Consider the following 19,066-nt stretch of genomic DNA (forward strand, 5'->3'; position numbering starts at 1 on the left):
CTATAAGATGATATATTACTTTCAGAGTACTTTTTCCATGTTATCCCTGTTTATCTGCCCAGCAATCCTATAGAATAGGTAAGTTATGGATCACCAATACCTTCTGTATAGATATGCGTAACTGAGGAGTTTCGGTAACTTAAAACCAAGATTACACACTTATAGTAGTAAGGTTAAAACTAGTATTCAAGCTGCTTAAACTCCTCTTTTACTACCCTCTATCCATTTTTACCTGAACTTGGACTCCCAGCATATAGCCAAACATTCTGCATCCTCACAAATAGTTGGGAGCCTTTTCTCTTGCTCCCCACTTCAGGACTACGCCTGGGGAGCAGCTCCCTGTCCTACCTACTTTGCTCAGGTTGCTACCTACTGCCAAGACCTTGTAAGTACTTTGTTTTCCAATATTTTGGATGGAATGTATTCTTACATCTAATTACTGTTCATTTCACTTGAAATTATATCCCAACAGCTCAGGAATATGAAGGTAATGAAGAAAATTATTTGTGAATGACTGGAATACCCCTAAGAACAGAATTGGAATCTCTCTAAAACAGATTCTTCTCTCCCTCTGCTGGCAAAAATAAAGATTCTTGCTAAGATGACCATTTACATCATCCATCAAGATAACAACCCGGTAGTGATGCTCTATGATGATCATTACATGTAAAAAAGCTCTGAAGGCTACACAGTCCTGGTATTTACAACGTATCATGTTAAACCTCTCTATATGAAACCCAATTTTCTAACATATGTATACTTGTCAGAAACAGGCCTATTTAAGATGTTTTTGAAAGCTAAGCAGTAATATATCAAAATTAGGTTACACCTAGCTTTATAGAGAAGGAAATAAAAGAAGGGCCCATTTTACACCTCTTCTAAAAAGAGGTTACCTTCTAATTGGAGACAAAGGAGGGCTATTACTCTCAACAGCATAAAGCCACACAGGGATCTTCATTCTGTTTCTCTTACATGGGAGGAGGAAAACAAGCTCAGAAAAGGAAAACTAAAAGGTTAAGCAAACTAAGTATCTCTCCTTTTTGGGCTCAAAGGCTTTCTACTAAGATAAAGTCACCAAAACCAAGATATAAAGAAGTCTACAATGACTATGACAGTACTTGGAAACCTAGAATGATGCTCACCACATACAAAACTGTTTTGCCTCTAACTGGAGAAGCAAAGTATAAAATAAGAGCAATAATCAAAATTGTATAAACTATGAACTATATAAGAGAAAATACAGAATCATTGCAATTATGCAATAAACCAGGTATAGAAAAAAATTAACAGATACACAAAGTGGTCGCATAAGGCTGGTAGGGTTACAGATGTGGAGTATCTTTTTCCTCTAATCTAAACTTTCTGCAATGGTTACATATTTTTTAAATCACAATGCAAAGCTTTTTTTTTAAACATTAGAGAAGCGTATATCTAGAAGGCAGTCTAAACCAAGTATACAGTTATCATAAAAATAGTTTACGATAGGGAACAACATATTTAAATGTTCAAAGGAACTATTATTAACATAATGTATTGCTTTCTTCTTTCAATTTTTATTTTAAAAATTACCATACTGGGTCCAGGAGAAGGACTGCTGGGTCATATATAGTAAGTGTATCTTTTAACTACATAAAAAAACTGCAAAATCATTTTCCAGACTGCACAATTTTACATTCCTACCAGCAATGCAGGAAGGGTTCCTGTTACTCTGCTTCTTTGTCTGCAACTAGGTCTTGTTAGTATTTTTTATTTTAGCCAATCTAATGGGCATGTGTAGGTATCTCATTGTGGTTTTAATTTGCATTACCCTAAAGATTAATAATGCTGAACATCTTTTCAAGTGCTTATTTGCCATCTTTATCCTCTGGTGAACTGTCTGTTCAAATCCTTTCCTCATTTATTAACTGGATTGTTTTCTTAACTCACTATTCACTGGATTGTTCATTGAGTTAACAGTTTTCTATATATTCTGCATACAAGTTCATTTTCAGATATGTTATTTGCAAATATTTTCTCTTAAACTCTTTTGGCTTGTCATTCTCTTGATAGTCCCTGGCAGAGTAAAAGTTTTTAACTTTGATGAAATTCATTGTATCAGTTGTTTTCTTTTACAGTTACTACTCATCACGTAGCTTTTATAGTTTGTATTTGTGGTGTCACTGCTAAGAACTCTCTGCCTAGCTCTAGGTTACAAAAATTTTTCTCTTGTCTACTAGAAGTTTTATAGTTTTACATTTAATTCCATTTTTAGTTCATTTATGTATAAAGTGTAAGGCTTAGGTCAAAGTTCATTTTTCCTGCCTATGGATGGCCAATTGTCGCAACACCATTTGTTGTTTTCCATTGATTTGCTTTATCAATGAGTAAATGCCATGTATTACGTATCTCTGTATTCTTTATTCTCTTCCACTGATTAACAAGTCTATCCCTTCCACAATACCATGCCACAGTAGCTCTACAGTAATTTGTAAAGTCAGGTAGTGCAAGGTGTTGTTTTCTTTTTAACAACTGTTTTAGCTATTTTAGTTCCTTTGCCCTTCCATATAAATTAGAACCAGCCTGTTTATATCTACAAAAACAAACAAACAAACAAACAAAAAACCCTGCTGGTATTTTGATAGACATAAAAATCCTGTACCTTCTGTTAGATATATACCAACTTTGTTTTGGTAGGAATTATAAATGCTATTGTTTAAAATTTTTTGATTTCCAATTGTTCATTGCTTGTATAAATTCATCTTTGTGTGTTGACCTTATTTCCTGTGACCTTGAGAAAGTCATTTGTTAGTTCCAAGTTTTTATAAATAGATTCCATACAATTTTCTACATAAACAATATTATTATCTGTGAAAGGGCACTATTTTATTTCTTCCTTTCCAAACTATATGCCTTTTCTTTTCCTTGCTGTATTATAACTAGCTAAGATTTACTATATTATATTAAATAGCAGTGGTTAAGAGGGAACATCCTTGACTTTTTAGCTATTTAGCGGGGAGGAACCATGTCTTTTACCATTAAATGTGATGCTGGCTTTATTTAGGGTCTTTGTAGATGCCCTTTATTAGGTTAAGGAAATTCCTTTCTATTTCTAATTTGCTGAGCATTTTCAGCACAATGATGTTGTATTTTGCCAAATGTTCTTTCAGCATCTATTGATACATTGATCGTGCATATTTTTTTAAGACTAGGGTTTCTCAACCGCAGTACTTTTGACATTATAGACCAAAACATTCTTTGCTGTAAGGGTGGGCTGTCCTGTGCAACATAAGATGTTTAACACAATCTCTGGCCTCTCTCTGCTAGATGCTAGTAATACTTTCTGTAGCTGTGACAACCAAAAATGTTTCCACAATCACCTCCAGTTAAAAACCACTGCTTTAGACCTTCCAACAGGTGGATTTCATTGATTGATGTTCACATACTGAATCACGAAGGATAAACCTCACTTGGTCATGGTTGTGCATTTTTTAAAGTATTTTTATTAATATTTTTAAATGTGTCAATATTTCATTGAGGATTTTTGTATTTATGTATGTAGAATGCTGGTCTGTAGTTTTCCTTTTTTTGGTATTATCTTTATGTAGTCTTGGATATAGGGAATTGCTGGTCTCATTTAATATAAATTGGAACTATTTCTCCCTCTTCTATTTTCTGGAAGAGATTGTATAGAGTTGCTATTACTCTTTAAATATTTGTTAAAATTCACAGTAAACCCGTTTGGGTCTGGAGAATTCTTTTTTGAAAGATTTTAAGGTACAAATCCAATTTCTTTAATAGTTACAGGGTATTCAAGTTATTTATTTCATCTTGTGTGAGTTGTGGTAGTTTGTGTTTTTCAAGCAACTGTTCCATTTCATCTTTGTAACTATAGAATTCAGTATCTTTTTGATGCCTGCAAGTTCTGTAGTAATATCCCATCCTAATATAATGTATTTTAAATGAAAAATATTTTCATGTGTACTTGAAATGTACATGAAAGAATAGGAGATGAAGAATGGTGGCAGAATATATGTGATTTCAAAATTCCTTAATCATATTATACTATTTTTCCAAAAAGAATGAGGATGGGGAGGCAAGTAATATGATTTACTCAAAACTTTCTAAGCTAATAATACTGCCACCTGCTTAGACAAATATCCATATTTTAGGAACAGGAAAGAAGGGACACATTAATCTTGGTGGCTGAAACTGTGAAATGAGTCTACAAAGTAGCAATAAAAGCATCAATGTCCAACACCTTTGCCAGTATCTATGCACAAAAATCACTTATATCAACATTAAAACAATAAGGTATCTCTGACTAAAACATACCTTAAAAGGATGAAAGGAAGCACTTACAACCAAACACTAAATGTTAACTATAATTCTATCTACGTGAAGCATTTTGTTAAATCTAAGAAACAAACCACATAAACAGAAATCACACAGAATTATTCCAAGTTTTCATCATAGCTATTAAATTTCACTTTGTATAGAAGTTAAACATTTCAGTATGCATCTCAACACATTCTACAGCATAGAGGATCACCAAAAGAGGATCAAAGATTTGAAGATTAAAAAATAAAGTCCAAAACCTGTTAAAAGGAATACTGTCCTTTCATAATAACAGAAATAAAACATGAAACACTGAGAAGTGAACTGAATAAGAAATGGGTAGAACCCAGATAAAAAAAACAAAAACGAAAAACCCTACAAAACTTGCCTGAAGAAAACAGACTTGAATACATGGCAAGGTACACCCATGACACATTTCTTTTTTCAAATTATAACATTTGTTTGTTTAATAAACAAAGCATTTACTCTTCCCCATGAATATAAAATCCTTTTTCAAATTCTAAAATGTTGTAGTTTTCATTAGAATTATACTGGTTTGGGAATAAATAATTCCAATTATTAGAAAAGCATTATAATACTATCTTAGGGGAGAATAATTGAGTATAACCAAGAACATTTTGAAAAAAAAAAAGATGAGGGGTTAATTGATAAACTAATAAATTTCATTACAAAACTACAGTAATTATAGCATAAGGACAAGATATATCAATGGACAAGAAAGTCCAGAAAGAAATCCAAGTATATAAAAGGATTTGTTTTTAAGTAGGCTTTAACTATTTGGAGGAACACAGAAACTTATTTTAGAAAACACAACAAATTAAGTAACATAATTTAAAGATTCAAAAAGAAATAATTCTACAAGCTGATATTTTACAAATACAATTTGTATAACAAAAAAGTTAAAGAAAAATTTAGGAACAGATATTTGCAACAAATGTTAAAGAGTTAATATATGACTATACTACAAATATAATACAAATATAATGAATATAAGGAGCTCTTACAGATCAATAGGAAAAAATACTACCATAGAAAAATAGGCAAAAGATATTAACTGGAAAAAAAGAAAGTATATGCAAATACCAATTATTACATGAAAACAACAAAGATCAACACTCAGTAATAACTAAATAAATGCAAAATATAAAAACATGATACTATTTTCTACCTATCAAATTGCTGGTTTTATTCTTTTAATGACAATGCCAAACGATGTTGAGGGATCAAGGAAAATATTCTCATTTAGCACTGGCATCCTGAAGAAATAAACAAATTGATTTAAATGAAACATTTAAGAAAACGTGTATTTGCTGAAAGAATAACCTGAATGCTAAACTATATCCATGCGAGGGTAAATAGATTATGGGTGTTAAAAGGAATGGGCCTTCACAGACCTTGTCCTATGAGTCTCTTCATTTGGCTTGTCCTGATATGTACCCTTTATAAACTGTAAATATGTGCTTTCCTGAGTTCTGTGAGTCATTGTAGCAAATTAGTGAACCTAAAAAGGGTGTGGAAATTCCTAAATTTGTAACCAGTTGGTTAGAAGTGCACATGGCCTGGGGACCCTCAAATTTGTGAATAGTGTCTGAGGAAACTGTGCCCTTAAACCATAGGGTCTATAACTGAATTGTTAGTATAAGGACTGAATTACACTTATATCAATACCCCATTACTATTTTTTTTTTTAAGGTGGGGTATATGTAAACACATATGCCTAGAAAAGACTGAAAGGATATACTTTTGTTAACAGTGATCTTTATATACTTTTAAATATAGCTACTATGATCATAAAATACTTAAACTACTCATTTTCAAAAATACCCAACAAGGATAATTTTACTGAAAACTTACCTTTTTGAGCTTTAGCTGTTATTTCAAAATATTTGACAGTAAGATCCTGAATAGATAGCACGGCCATATGAGCTTTCCGCTGCCAGTCAGCATCTTCTTTTTGTAGACTTTCGATTCTTCGGGGACCCAGATAATCATTCTCCATGGAAATCTTCAGAGAGAAAAACAGAAAAATTAAGCTCATTTCTTTCTTTCTTTTATTAATTTCATATATATCAGGCATTGTGCTTGGTGCTAAAACAAAGAATACTTGATTCTCCCTGCTCTAGAGTACAGCTTTTAATTCATAAGACAAGTAAATGTGAAGATATTTGACATAGGTTTCCCCTTCATCCTTCTCTTCTTTTTCATCCTTTCTTCCTCCACATATAAACAAAGAACATATAGCAAAATGTTACAAGTGATTGTTCTGGGGTGCTAAGATAATGAGAAATTTATTTCCCTTGTGATAAATATATTTTCAGGTTAAGAATTATTTGTATCAATAAAATACTTTTAATAACTAACATAAATAAAATAATTGAAAACTCAGATTTTAAGACTGATTATATTAAAATCAGCCTATCTACCTACTGAAGGACCCAGGATAAAAATAACAGAAAAACTAGCTATGCATTATTTACAAGAGTCACAACTAAAACAGAAGGACTAAGAAAAATTGAAAATCAAATGATGGAAGAGATATACCACATGAATGTTAAAATAAAATTCACTGGATTGATAATATTAATATAAAAGTACATAAAATCACTACAAAGATATGTTTAACATGGAAGAAAAGTGCAATCCAGAACGAACAGCAATGGACTCTTTGGACATTCCATCCTGCTTTACCATATATTGAGAAAAGACTGTTAAAAGTTGAATTAGAAGTTAATACTACCATACTAAGATGATGAAAAAAACCATTATACAGAAAAATGTTAACCAACCCTGGCACACTTTAAAAAAAGTGATCAAGTGTCATAAACCACTAAAAAATCTGCAATGAGTTTTAAAAGTAGAAACCACACAGGCCATACTGTCTAAATGGTACAATAAGTAGAAATTAAAAGTCTAAAACCAAAATAAAATTTTAATCACATGGAAATGTAATACCCAGAGGAAGGTAACATTGGCTTTAGTCTTGATGCAACAATACACTACTCTTTAAGCAAATGAACAGTCTTCCAGATAGAGGGAAATATATATAAAATAACACTTAGTATAATGCCCAGCACACAGTGAGTAATTTACTAGCAGTGTTAAGAGGAACAATACCAAGGCAGAGGGCGGGGTCAAGAATAACTCCAAGGTTACTGGGAAAACATGTACATGGAATTGCCATTTCCTCAAAAAGTAAACAATGGAGGAATAGATGATTTAAAAAGGGAGAAGACCAAGGATTTCCTTTTGCATATGTTAAGTTTGACTTTGCAAAGGTCATGGCCAGAGATATAAATCTAGGTAACTTTGACACAAGGAAGACATTTAAAGCCATGAGAGTGAAATGAAGTCATCTAAAGAAGTCATGAGAAAAAGGCTCATGACTGGGTCCTAAGGAATTCCCGCACGCAGGTTGGGTGAAAATGAGCCTACAGAAACCAAGCCAGAGGTGGGGGGACACCAGGAAAGTGAGGAATCACTTTAGGAGCAAGATTCAAAGGAGGAGAAATCAATACTGTCAAATATTACATGTATTTAAGGGTCAAGTAGGATGACAACTAGTATCCAAGGACCTAACAGCATGAAGATCACTGAACTTGGCAACAACAGTTCTGAGTATAAGCAAACTCCCTTTGCCCACCAACTCCCATCATATTATATCTTCAGATCTCAGTTGAATTGCTGGTTCACTTCCATACACGGTTTTAATGAGTGGAGAGAAATGTAGACATATATATAAATAAATACTCTTTTGAGAGATATGTGTGAGTGACTTGAGAAAAAAGGGTGGAGTTAGAAAAGGATAAGGCTTAAGGGAAGGCCCTTTTCTTTTTGCTTTATTTTAATGGCAGATCATGAGCAGGTTGGGTGGTGATCTGAGGGAAACCTAAAGCGCAGGAAAGAGATGGGACTAATTAAAGCGGGAAGGTGCTTGAGAGAAGAGGAGAAGGGACACGATCCAGAGTACTGGTTTAGGGATGTGCTCTTAGAGGGACAATTTCTCCATGGCACAAAGAAAGGCAGGTTTTGAGTTTGGTGACGGAAGGATGAGGGTAACTCCTGTGTGATGATCTCTGTTTTCCCTTGGGAAGAAAGGGCGCAGGTAAGATTAAGTTGGTGAAGGAGAGGGAAGGAGACACAAAATAGCTGTTTTTAGACAGTAGGGTGACAAACCATTTAGAAAGACTCATTAAATAAATATTAAAAATGAGACTAATCACGTTGGTGTGATAATGATGAAAAAGACACACTGATATACTACTAGTGGAAATATAAACCGATTAAAACATTTTCTGGGAAGTATTTTATGATGCCATACTTTTTGAAGGTATTTAAGACAATAACTTCAGAGAATAATAAACCAAGATGTTCACTGCAATATTGTTTGAAATAAAGAAAAAAATGGATCTCAGATATCTAAAACAGAAATTTATGTGTAATATACTATAAAATACAATGCAAAAAATGTTTATGAAGCATTTTTAATAACAGCAAAATGATTATGCTATAAGTGAAGACAGGTCAAAATCACAGATATGTAATTTCAGTTACATAAAAGGATGTCCAGAAATAAAGTCAAAATATGTAAAGTGTATTATTAATGATGTCATCTTTTTGGTAGTGGATTATGGGTGATGCTTTTCTTTCAGTTAAAATCTGCACTTCCCAAATCTTTTTGTATACACATTGCTTTTATAATCATGAACAAGAGAAAAAGTGCTTGTATCTCTTCTTGGGTTCACAAACCATACCAACTAGACAGGCTGAAGACACATTATCCCAGGGGTTTCCTGTTTCTAGTCAAGCAAACAATGAGCTCATGTTTTCATATATGAGGCCCAGCAAGAGGCAAAATTATGAGACTTACCTCTTTTTTCCAGTGTGTGGGGGAGGGAGGGAGGGAAAGTGGAGATATGATCAGAACCTAAATGTCTTCCTTAATAGTTGGGCAACAGAATGATGTAAACTCTCTGGGGCTATAAAAATAGTGCCAAGCAAAGATAATTAACCAGTAGTAGCAGCTTAGATTTTTGATATCCAATTCCCTACTTATCTGGACTGTGGAACTGTTTTGTTTTTTTTTAATTCTCAAAAGATGATCACTGTATCTCTAGTCTCATACTGCAGGAGTCAAACTTAAATGATGCTACTGAATATGGTTAATGTTTTTCTCCCTTTTAGATTTTTCTCAGTCAATATTTGGAAATCATTTCAATTATATAATTTGAATAAAGAGACCACTGTACTAGGTGCTTCAGAGGACTTTACAGTCTAATTGAGGGGGCATGGGGGTGGGCAGAGATATCTGTGATGTAGAAATCCGTCTTGAAATTAGGAGACCTAGCTCTGCTGTGAATCACTTAATTTGACAATCACTTAATATTCAATTATTAATTCAAAAAAATCATGTATTACCATATCTACTCAGTGCCAGTATTATACTAGGCACTAGGGATAGCAAAATATTCAGCTTAGTGGAGGACATAGACACCCAAATAAAGAATTACAATAGAGTACGAAAAAAATGTCATGATAGAGTATGCCTAAGATACCACAGGGCAACAGCTGTGGAGGTTGGGGTGCAAAGTCTGGGCCGACTTTCTAAAGAGAATGATGAGTAAGTGGATTCTTTAAAAACAAGAAGATTTTTGACCAGGTATCGAAGTTGGTGAGGAGTGTCTCTGTGTTAAAAGAATAAAGGTATTTTAAGACTAATAAGAAAAATGAGAGGTTTGGTGAGAGAGAACATTTAGTTCTTTAGATTAGGACAGACGTTATAGAAGTTTGTGATTGTGGAGGGTTTAGAAGGAGGGCTAGGATTTTGACATGCACTTACGGAGGATAGGGGGAAAGGGAACCACCCAAGAGGCATGTTGGAGTCAAGAGTTAACCTGAGCAAAAGCCTCAGCCTCACTGTGTGCCCCCCAAAGACAAACCAGCACCAGCCCACCAGTGCCCTATCCCAAGAGATCAGAGTAAGTTCAGGGCATGGTAAGAAACAGAGAGCCATCGATCGGGCTGGGCTATAGTTTAGGTAAAATAGACAAAGGTAGTAAGAGATAAAGACTTGCTTGCTATAACAAGACCATCAAGGTTTGTGCTTTCTGTTGTGATTACCCCTGATTTTAAAACATTTAAGTTAAAAAGCATAAGATTCGTTTTCACAAGTATGGAATAGAAATTTAATAAATTGAACAATGCAGCCAAAATTTTAAACTCTTACTCAGCACATTATGATAGAAGTCTTTTTCAGTGACATGATTAAACCTTGTACCCTTTAAAGAACCTGTATGTTGATTTTACATAAGACCATAAGCTAGGTTACTAGGTTTTTTCCCTAACTTTGAAAGTTTGATATGTATGTAAATTCCTGTCTGTCAGCTCCAAGTTCAACCTTCTGCCTTGTGATGCTACAGGCTCTCCAAATCACATTAGGCTTTGCCAATAGGAAGGGTTGCAGAGAGAAAGAGATCTGCTGCTTCCTATTGGCATCACTTGACTTTACTGTTTGCTGTTCCTGTGGGCATCATCTGAAACTCGCTTTTTCATCCCAGCATCTGCAATTCCTTCCTGAAGCAGTTAACAGAATTGTTTGCAATTTTTCCACCTTTGCAAAACCAGCCTCAATGCGTGCCCCCCAAAGACAAATCAGTACCAGCCCATCAGTGCACTATCCCCAGAGATCGGGGTCTCTCCATTGAGCTCACACCAGCACTAGATGAGCAATGTCCTCTTCCTCAGAGGTCAGCTCCATCAGGCCCATCCTCTATGCTAAAGGTTTACTAATTACCACTACTTTCCTTTGTACCCTCAATCCTAGTAGTGGTGGCTGTTTTTGCAGTTGTTAACACTGATATTTCAGAGTTACCTTCCTGCCTTCCAACTATCTGGTTAGCAACTTTATACCTAGTTAACAATTCTTTACATAAATTACCTCTATTGAAACAACTGGTTTGATTTTCTAGTGAGACCCCCAACAGAGACAACTGTGAAATATAAATTTAATAAACAGAGCAAGTAATGTTCAAAATTAAAAAATCTTAACTCAGATCATTAAGACAAAAATCCATTTCACTTGCATGGTTAAACACTGTACACAGAAGTGAGAAAACTTGTATTATGGCTTTTTGAATAGAAAAAGTTAAAAAAAAACACCCCAAAACCCAGAGGTAATTATTTGAAGATAACTTGTATTTTGTTATTGGATTATCTTGACTGTTGATGTATATTCAAATATACAGAACACTCTCTATGCTTTTTTAATGCTATTTTTTAACTAACTTCTGAAATAGTAGCTACTCCTGCAGCCAACTGATTCTAGTTTATTGCACCTAAGACATTAAGCTAGGATACTAAGTTCTTTTCCTAACTTGGCAAATTTGAAGATGTACAGCACTGGTCAGCTGGGTCATGTGCTAAAAACAATGACACCTCTGTTTTCAATTTCAGGGATAGAAAGAAAACAGTGCCTGTTTTTAACATGGAATAAAGTACGTGTCAGTTTAGGTGGCTAGGATAGTTGACATTAGTTTATAAATACAATTTTTTTGGCATGTAATTACTTATTATAAAAGTACATCACATGCTTGGACACTGGGTTTTATATGAAAAACTTAAGTGTTATTCCTGTCTATTGCTGGGAGAGTGAAAAAAAACAATTATGATTCTTAGGTGAAACTAGTGTCAAGGTAAATCTGTGAATATACTGATGTAGTAGTGCCCTTAAATGCACATTTTCAAGGCTCAGGAGTCACTTGAAGGTGACTCTTGATTAACAGAATGAAATGATTAGATTAGGCAGAACCTATTCATAATTTTTTTATATTCAAACCAAATAGTAAATGTAAATTTCTCAGGAAAGAGTGTGAAATTATGCATTTCTTTAAAGGTGAGAAAAATCTAAAACTAAGGAAACCAAAGAAAAAATAGCTCAGGTAAAAGATAAGTGCCTTAATGTATAGTGGTGGCACCATATAGTTCACAGTGTGCATACCACAGCATACAGTGGTCCAAGGTTACAAGAATTGCACCCTGCACAAAAAGCACCCAACCAAGGGAGCAGAGTGGAGACTGAAATCCAGCCCATGCTTTGCCAAGCCATGTGTACTACTGCATCTTTCCAGAAGGGAAGCCTTTTCTAATCTGTCAGCTGGGATGGGGTGGGGGTAACTTTTTCTATTTTACACACTGTCACCTACAGATTTACTTGGTTCTAGGGGAAAGGGTGGAGACAGAAGAGCATATTGAAGATTCAACTGGCAAAAATGAGGTGACTGGCTACAAAGGAGAGGAAGAGCTGAGGATGCCTTCTAGGTTCTAGCTTATTTACTTTCAGCAAGTATTGAAAATAAGTTGGATAATGTTTTTGAAGTGCTTATAGTTGATCCAGGAAGACAATCTGTAGGCCAACTCACTAATTAGGTCACTGGGTTTAACTCATTAAGTCACTGGGTTTAAAAATCGAGGGAGGACAATGTAGTTTAAATCTCATTTTATAGAAAACTGAGACCCAGAGAGGTAGTTACATTGAGTTCAGTGTGCTCCATCCCTTAACTGTTTCAAGTTTCATTAGACTTACGTTTCTCAAATTCAGAGTATATCATAATCACCTAGAAGGCTTGATAGAACAAAGATTACTGAGCTCCTTCGAGGAGTTTTAGTAGAGGAGATATGAGGTGAGGCCCAAGAATCTGTATTTCTAACAAGGTTCCAGGTGACACTGATGCTACTAGTCTGGGAGTCATATTTTGAGGACCAAAGTATTTGACTTAGAGTCTGGAAGCTCCCTAAAGGTATGTCAGAAAGACTTTCAGGCCTAAAATAATGCTGGGTAGGGAAGAGCTGCTTAATGCTTATAGCTTATAGATGAGACAGAGGGTTAGTGAAAAATACTAATCTCCATTTATATAAATCTAATAATTAAGACTATTTTAAAATATATTTAATATTTTCACTGTTATAAAATATTAAATATATAAATACATTACACATTTGAAGTGCCAAGTTAACTTCTTTCCTATCATAATTTAATATTTAGGAGAATAAAACCACTGGAATGTAGGTGGTTTTTTTTTTTTAAGAGATTAAAGAATAAAGGTCAAATTCCACAGTATTCTAGCTCCTGACCACCTTTCCTTTCATCTCCTACAAAACACCTTAGATCCAGGTCATATCAAACAATTCACACCCTGTGGTGTGACTAAAATAGCAGGCTTTGCAGTCAAACAGACATGTACTTCAATCCCAGCCATGCCACTTACTGGCATACACCAATGGTACAAAACTGGTATGATGATTCAGTAATTTGTTTTAATAACTTACTGTGACTAAAAGCACAAGTATTTTGCCTGTTCCCTACACCATTTCTCTTATATATCTCTATCTGGAATATTCTCAATTCTATATCGACATAGGTACCTACTTCCTATTGAATTCTTATTCATTCTTCAGTAGTGAAGCTCTCGATAACCCCTTCCCCATATATTTTTAGGCAGTGTTAATGACCCCATTTTGTGTGCCTCTAAATAAACTTGTACATATTGTTTATTTCTTTTAAAAATATCATATTTATTGATTTATAATTTCCATGCAACAAACTACCCATTTCAAGTGTAAGTTTTAACAAATTTTGACAAATTTATATAACCAAGGAAAAGCCACTATAATTAAGATTTAGAGCATATCAATCACTCCAAAGGATTCTGTTATACTTGCTTCTTCTCATTCAGTCTCCCCTACTCCACCCAGGCAACAACTGTTTAGATTTCTGTCAGTATAGATCAGAACGATCATTTCTAAAATTTCATGTAAATGGAATCACAGTTTATACTCTGTCTGGTGTCTTTTGCTCACTGTCATTTTTAATCAACTATTTTACTAAGATTTGATTTACGTACAGTCAAGTAAACCCACTTAAATACTCAATGTGATGAGTTCTGATAGCTGTATACACTCAAGAAACAACCACTAGTCAAGGTACAGAACATTTCTGTCATCTCCAAAAGATTCCTCATGCCCCTTTGCTGTCCATCCCTTTCCCCTTCACACAGTACATAAGCCTTTTGTATCTCTCTTCTTTGACTTAGCATGACTTTGGGATTTATCCATGTAGTGTCTATCAATAGGTAATTCCTTTGCATTGCTGAGTATTATTCTATTATATGGAAATATCACATTCTGTTTATCCATTCACCTGTTGATGATCATTTGGGTTGTTCCAATTTGGGGCTATTGTGAATAAAGCTGTCATGAAAATTAGTGTGTAAATCTTTTTTGTGATGTTTTCATTTTACTTATATAAATAACTAGTAGTTGAACAGTTGAGCTGTCAAGATATGTATATGTTTAACTTTGAAGAAACTGCCAACTGTTGTATTGTACCACTTTAAAATCCTGCTAGCAATATATGAGAATTCCAGTTACTCTACAACTTCACCAGCCCTTGGGAGTGCCAGAATTTTTAATTATATTCATTCTAATGGGTGTATACCTGTATCTCAGTATGGTTTTAATTTGAATTTCCCTGATGACCATGCTGAGCATCTTTGCATGTGCTTATTAGCCATTTCTTTAAATATCTTTTAAAATATTTAGCTCATTTTCAAAATTTTTGGTTTTTGTCTTATTAAGCTGTACACTTCCTTTCTCAGGTGTATTATAAGTATTTTCTCTTAGTCTGTGCCTTGCCTTCTCATTTTATTAACAATCTTTCAAAAAGCAAAGTGTTTAATTATAGTGAAGTACAATTTACCAATTTTTTTTTTAGTTTATGGCTCAAAATTTCTGCATTGTATCCAAAACACCTTTGTCTTTCCTTCCCAAAGATGGTAAAAACTTTCTCCTATGTTTTTCTATGTAAGTTTTATAGTACGACCTTCATGTTTGGTCTAAGATACATTTCAAATTAATTTTTGTATATGGTATAAGGACTGAGGTTCATCTTTTTGATGTGGGTATCCAGTTGTTTTAGCACTATTTATTGAAAAGAATTCTTTTCCCAAATGAATTTCCTTGTCACTTTTGTGGAAAACTTTGAGCATATAACATGGGTCTATTTTTTATTTACATTTATTATTTCCATTGATTTACATGTGTTTTCTATGCCAATACCACCTTGTCTAGATTCTCTATCTTTTTAGCAAGTTTTGAAATCAGTCCTCCAACTTTTATCTTTTTCAAAATTGTTAAGGCAGTTCTAGGTTTTTTGTCTTTCCATATAAATTTTTTATTAGGTTAATAATTTTTTAAAAAAAATACTGGAATTTTAACTTGAATCTACAGATACAATTGAGAACTGATACCTAACCATTACTGAATCTTCCAATCTATTAACATGGTCTATTTCTCCATTCATTTAGGGATGCTTTGATTTCTCTCTGCGGAGTTTTGTAATTTTCAATATACAGGACTTTTATATATTTTGTAAAATGTATCCTTAAAACAGTTTGTGGTCAAAGATGCTAATGTAAATGGTATTTTTAAATTTTTTAGTTTCATTTCTAGAAATTAAAAACACAACTGAATTTTTAATATTGACCTTGTAATTAAACTTACATATTATTTCTGATAGCTTCAAGATTCCTTAAGCTTTTTATATTCATGATCATGTGATCTACAAAAAAAGAGGGCTTTCTTTGCTTTGCCTTTTCTAATTTATATATGCATTTTTTTCTTGCCTTATTGAATTGGCGAGAGTACACAATCTTGCCTTGTTCCCAATTTTAGGGGGGAAGAATTCAGTCATTTACCATCATGTATGATGTCAGACAGGCTTTGCATACACGCCCTTAATCAGGTCATAGTAGTTCCTCCTCATTTGCTGAGCTTTTATGATGAACAAGTACTGAAATTTCTCAAATGATTTACTGCAGCTGTACAAATAATATAGTTTTTTCCCTTTTATTTTGATAATATGGTGAGTTACATTGATTTATTTTTTATGTTAAGGTAACCTTGTATTACTGAGATAAACCCTAATTACAGTATGTCATCCTTTTTTATAGATTACTGGATCCTACTTTTTAATATTATGTTAATGATTACTGCCATCTACGTTTATGAGAGACGTTGATCTATAATTATCTTTTTTCTGTAAGTATCATTTGGTTTTGGTATCAGGATAATGCTGGCCTCAAAAGTGAGTTGGGAAGTATTCCCTACTTTGTTTTCTGAGTGTGTTTAAAATTGGTATTATTTACTCCTTAAATGTTTGACAAATCCTCCAATGATACTATCTGGAACTGGAATTTCCTTTGAGGGAAGACTTTAAATTATGAATTCAATTTTGTTAATACAGGGCTATCAAAATTTTTTGATTTCTCCTTAAATCCATTTTGATAATTTGTATTTTTCAAAGAAAGGTGTCCATTTTCTATAAGTTGTAAAACTTATCGGCACAAATTTTTTCATATTCTTTTACAAGCCATTTAAAATCTGTAGAATCTGTACTGATATCTGTACATTCAGTACTAACATTGATATGTGGTTCTCTTTTTTAAAAATCAATTTAGCTAGGTTTATAAACTAAATTAAAAAACTTTAAATAACCAGTTTTGGGTTTCATTGATTTTAACTACTATTTTTTTTTCTTTTTCATTGATTCCTACTCTTAATTTTTTTTACTTTTATTTAACTTTGGGTTTAACTTGCTTTTTTTCCTCGCTTCTTAAAAGTAGAAGCTTAGATAATTGATTTTAGACCTTTCTTCTTCTCTTACAAGCATTCAAAACTATAAATTTCTCTATAAGTACAGCTTTAGCTTCATCCCTTGATATCTTGTCTGGGATTCAAGTTGAAATTTTATGAACCTAAGGTTGTTCATTTCCCAGAAAGACAAAGATAAGACATGAAGAGTCCCCCACCCCAACAACAACAAAAAATCACGAAAAGAAAAACCTCAGAAAGAAATAACTCTTTCCACCTAGTCCTGCCAGACTGTATTAGGCTCTACATAGGGCAACTGTTTCTAGGACATGGGAGTCCTGAAATTTTACTAATAAAATTACTGAAGGCTAGTACTTAGAAAAAGCATTTATAATGCTGTCAATCCTTTCTTCTAGCACTTAAGAAAACAACATTCCACTAGAGTAAGTCTGAATACTAATAATGCTACAATTGACATAAATATACATTCAACACTTTCTAAATTTCTAAATTGATGACTGATTAGCTTAGTGCACACAACATATACCACACCAATAGCACTACTGTCAGGGTGAAATCTTCCTCTATTTTAGGCACCAGTTCTGCACCTTGATAATACAAGGGTTACTAAACAGATCTTACTAAATTAAGATTCAAAGATTAATTTCAAAGTTTGTGCCAGAAAGATATTTTTATTAATAAAGCTAGCCTGAAACAAATACATTTTAAAGCACAGAAACAAATGTTCCAATTATAAGTTAGTTGACTGTAAGTTATCCTTAGAAAAACTAAATATTTCCATGGCAAACACCTACATAGTAATATTGCACAAAATAAATAATAGTTTTTAGTACAACTTATAACAAATGCTTTACCAATTCAATTATACCTGCTCTTTTATGGAGTATGAATTTACTTAAAAGTAACTCGCAACCAGTAATGTAGTAAAAATAAAAAACAAAACAAAACAAAAAAACAAAAAAATATTCTATGGAATCAGAGACTTGAAATTGAGTACTGTACTAGTTCTGCCACTTACAAACTAGCTGTGAACAGTTACATAAATCATCCCAATCCAATATTAGTTTTCTTATCTATGAAGTAGGGACAGTGAGAGCACCTAACTAACAGGGTTGTTGTAAGGATTAAATGAGCTATTATATATAACAGTGCAATTTAACACACTTGTCTAACACACTGAGCTTGCAAACTATATCCAGTTGTTTACAAATACTTTTATTTAATACTCCACATGAAGGGTAAAGAAAAAAAAAGACTAATCATGGTTGAGGGGGCATTTGAGGGACAATATCACAGAAAAATATAATAAAATACCATATCTACCTTTAAAAAAGTTACAAATTTTAAAAATATGTTGTCTGTTCCTCTTCACCTATACTGCTTCCTAGGAAAAATGGAGCAATAAGTGATGGTAGTGGACAGACAACACAGTCTGATAAGTAGGCTCAATTTGCTAATATTAATACTCAATATGAATCTTGATATAATTAACATGAAAGTAAAAATGCACATAGATTCTTATAGTCAATGATGAGCTGTACAGATTATGTCTGCTAAACACTGTAGCCTACTCTAGAAGTAGTTTGGGCCCCCGCGTTATCCAGTTCATTCCTGGCTTTTCACTCAACTGCTCAATGGACAAACATCTATAGTTCATTTAAAAAATTGTGGAAATTCTAGTGTCTAAAAATTATTGCTTAGTTACAAGTTACCATTTTAACCAAAATGCTGTGGACAACAAAAGGGGTTCTATGGAAAGTAACCTCACATGGTGATCTGATCATACATTCCTCACTGGGCAGGTTAGGTAGGGAGCCATGCCCTTAAGCATGCAACATTTTAGTAAAAGGTTTCTTTGCCTTAAACAAGCCCTACAAGCCCTGTCCACTGTTTCTGTGCATCTAGGACTAGGTTAACACACCTTTGAAAAGCCACCCTAAAGAGAACACATAATCTTGTTAACTATCATGTAATCCAATTCTTTTTTTTTTTTTTTAAAGATTTTTATTGGGGAATTGAGGGGATGGGAACAGTGCTGGGGAATTGGGGGAAGGGGAACAGACACGTT

At 33.5% G+C, this 19,066-nt stretch overlaps 1 protein-coding gene across 3 annotated transcripts in view; it reads right to left on the reverse strand.

Moving 5' to 3' along the window:
• JMY (junction mediating and regulatory protein, p53 cofactor) overlaps window positions 1-19,066 on the reverse strand; it is a 92,423-nt gene that overhangs the window by 40,180 nt on the left and 33,177 nt on the right. For all 3 annotated transcript variants that reach the window (XM_019641017.1, XM_019641015.1, XM_019641016.1), the window contains exon 3: window positions 6,190-6,340. In XM_019641017.1, the coding sequence (XP_019496562.1) occupies window positions 6,190-6,340 (151 nt within the window). The remainder of the gene's footprint in view (window positions 1-6,189; window positions 6,341-19,066) is intronic.

Source organism: Hipposideros armiger, unplaced genomic scaffold, assembly GCF_001890085.2.
Source record: "Hipposideros armiger isolate ML-2016 unplaced genomic scaffold, ASM189008v1 scaffold_55, whole genome shotgun sequence".
Lineage (NCBI taxonomy): Eukaryota > Metazoa > Chordata > Mammalia > Chiroptera > Hipposideridae > Hipposideros > Hipposideros armiger.